We start from the raw sequence: 1,278 nt of genomic DNA, 5'->3' as shown, positions 1-1,278 counted from the left end.
CATGTGTTGTTCATAGTTTGGAACAGGGACCCTTCTATTGAACCATCTGAGTTGTTCTTTAATACCTGAAAACAATCCAGGTGGCACCTCATAAATGGAATGGAGGAGAATCTCAAGGGCATGGCGTGCCCACAAAAGCGAACAGCAGATGTGCTTTGGTGTCTCGAGTTTCGAAGAAACATTTCAGGAAAAAGAAAGTGACTACAGTTCTCCCCCGGTCACAACTTTCCGTCTAAAAAATTGTCACAGCTACCCAAACAGAAAGAAGAAAAATAGTTGCATGGTATTACAGAAGAATGTACCTCGAGCTGCTGAAGAGCGTTTGCTGATAGAGACATTTCAGTATTAGCAGTAAATGGCCGGAACAAAGAACCAAAGCAGATTAACCTCTCCATACCAAAACCCTTCAAATAGCGAACGCTCAATGCCATTGCTTGGGCAACTAGCTCTGGCATAGCCATGACACCCTATGCGAACAAATGCAACTTTTAAACCACATTATAGTTATCAAACCACAATGGGGGCGGCAGTTAATTACCTAAACTCCATTTAGAACAGTTATGAAGGCTAACAGTACCTCCATCCCACGAAGATTGTTGTCCTCTTCATTTATTTCCATCTGTTTATCGTTTCCAATGGTTGGCGAATTGACCTCCGATTTCTCAAACAAAGACATCAGTTCTGCTAAAGCGCCGCCCTCGCTGAAACAATCACGCGAAGTGCACTCAACCCGGACATTAGAGGCAGGTCCCGCATATGCCCTCATCAGCTAGACAACAAATGGAGGAACCCATTAACCAGGGAATCTCGAGCACTATGAAACTAGAAGGGGTAACACTAACTCAAAATAGCAATAACTAAAAATTGTAATCAAAGACAAGCAAATAAAGATCACCATATGAATAATTTGCAAGTAACTCAAGTTAGTATGATGGGTAAACAGGCTATCATACATTATGGTGGAACTGGGAAATGGTAACATATTACTGCCAAGCTACAGTTACACTGATGATTGTTTATGGAATTGGAAGTCTTTCAAGCCACACACGCGCAGTAAACCCAAATAAGTTGCCAAGGATCCTATATAGAGTTACAAACATAAGTAAATGTACTTATTGCAAACTGAAACGGATCGCAGAATGTACAATCTACTGATTAATGTTTCATGGCATCGGTGCGACTTCAGCTATAGTGTGCATTGTGAAATACAGAATATTATGACCGTACAATTTTACACATCACCAGACACGGATTCATCTGGCGATGAGATTAACCCAC

General features: G+C 41.3%; 1 protein-coding gene across 1 annotated transcript in view; it reads right to left on the bottom strand.

Annotated features, from left to right (window-relative positions):
* The window catches only part of LOC542976 (DNA mismatch repair protein MSH3), a 7,115-nt gene that overhangs the window by 3,860 nt on the left and 1,977 nt on the right, over positions 1-1,278 (bottom strand). Inside the window, exons 3-5 of the mRNA XM_044462510.1 lie at positions 578-769; positions 303-467; positions 1-65 (exon numbers count right to left, since the gene is read on the bottom strand). The exon at positions 1-65 is cut by the window's left edge and continues 43 nt beyond it. Coding sequence (XP_044318445.1) covers positions 1-65; positions 303-467; positions 578-769 — 422 coding nt within the window. The remainder of the gene's footprint in view (positions 66-302; positions 468-577; positions 770-1,278) is intronic.

This window comes from Triticum aestivum, chromosome 2B (assembly GCF_018294505.1).
Source record: "Triticum aestivum cultivar Chinese Spring chromosome 2B, IWGSC CS RefSeq v2.1, whole genome shotgun sequence".
Lineage (NCBI taxonomy): Eukaryota > Viridiplantae > Streptophyta > Magnoliopsida > Poales > Poaceae > Triticum > Triticum aestivum.
This window is presented reverse-complemented; position numbering and strand designations above follow the sequence as displayed.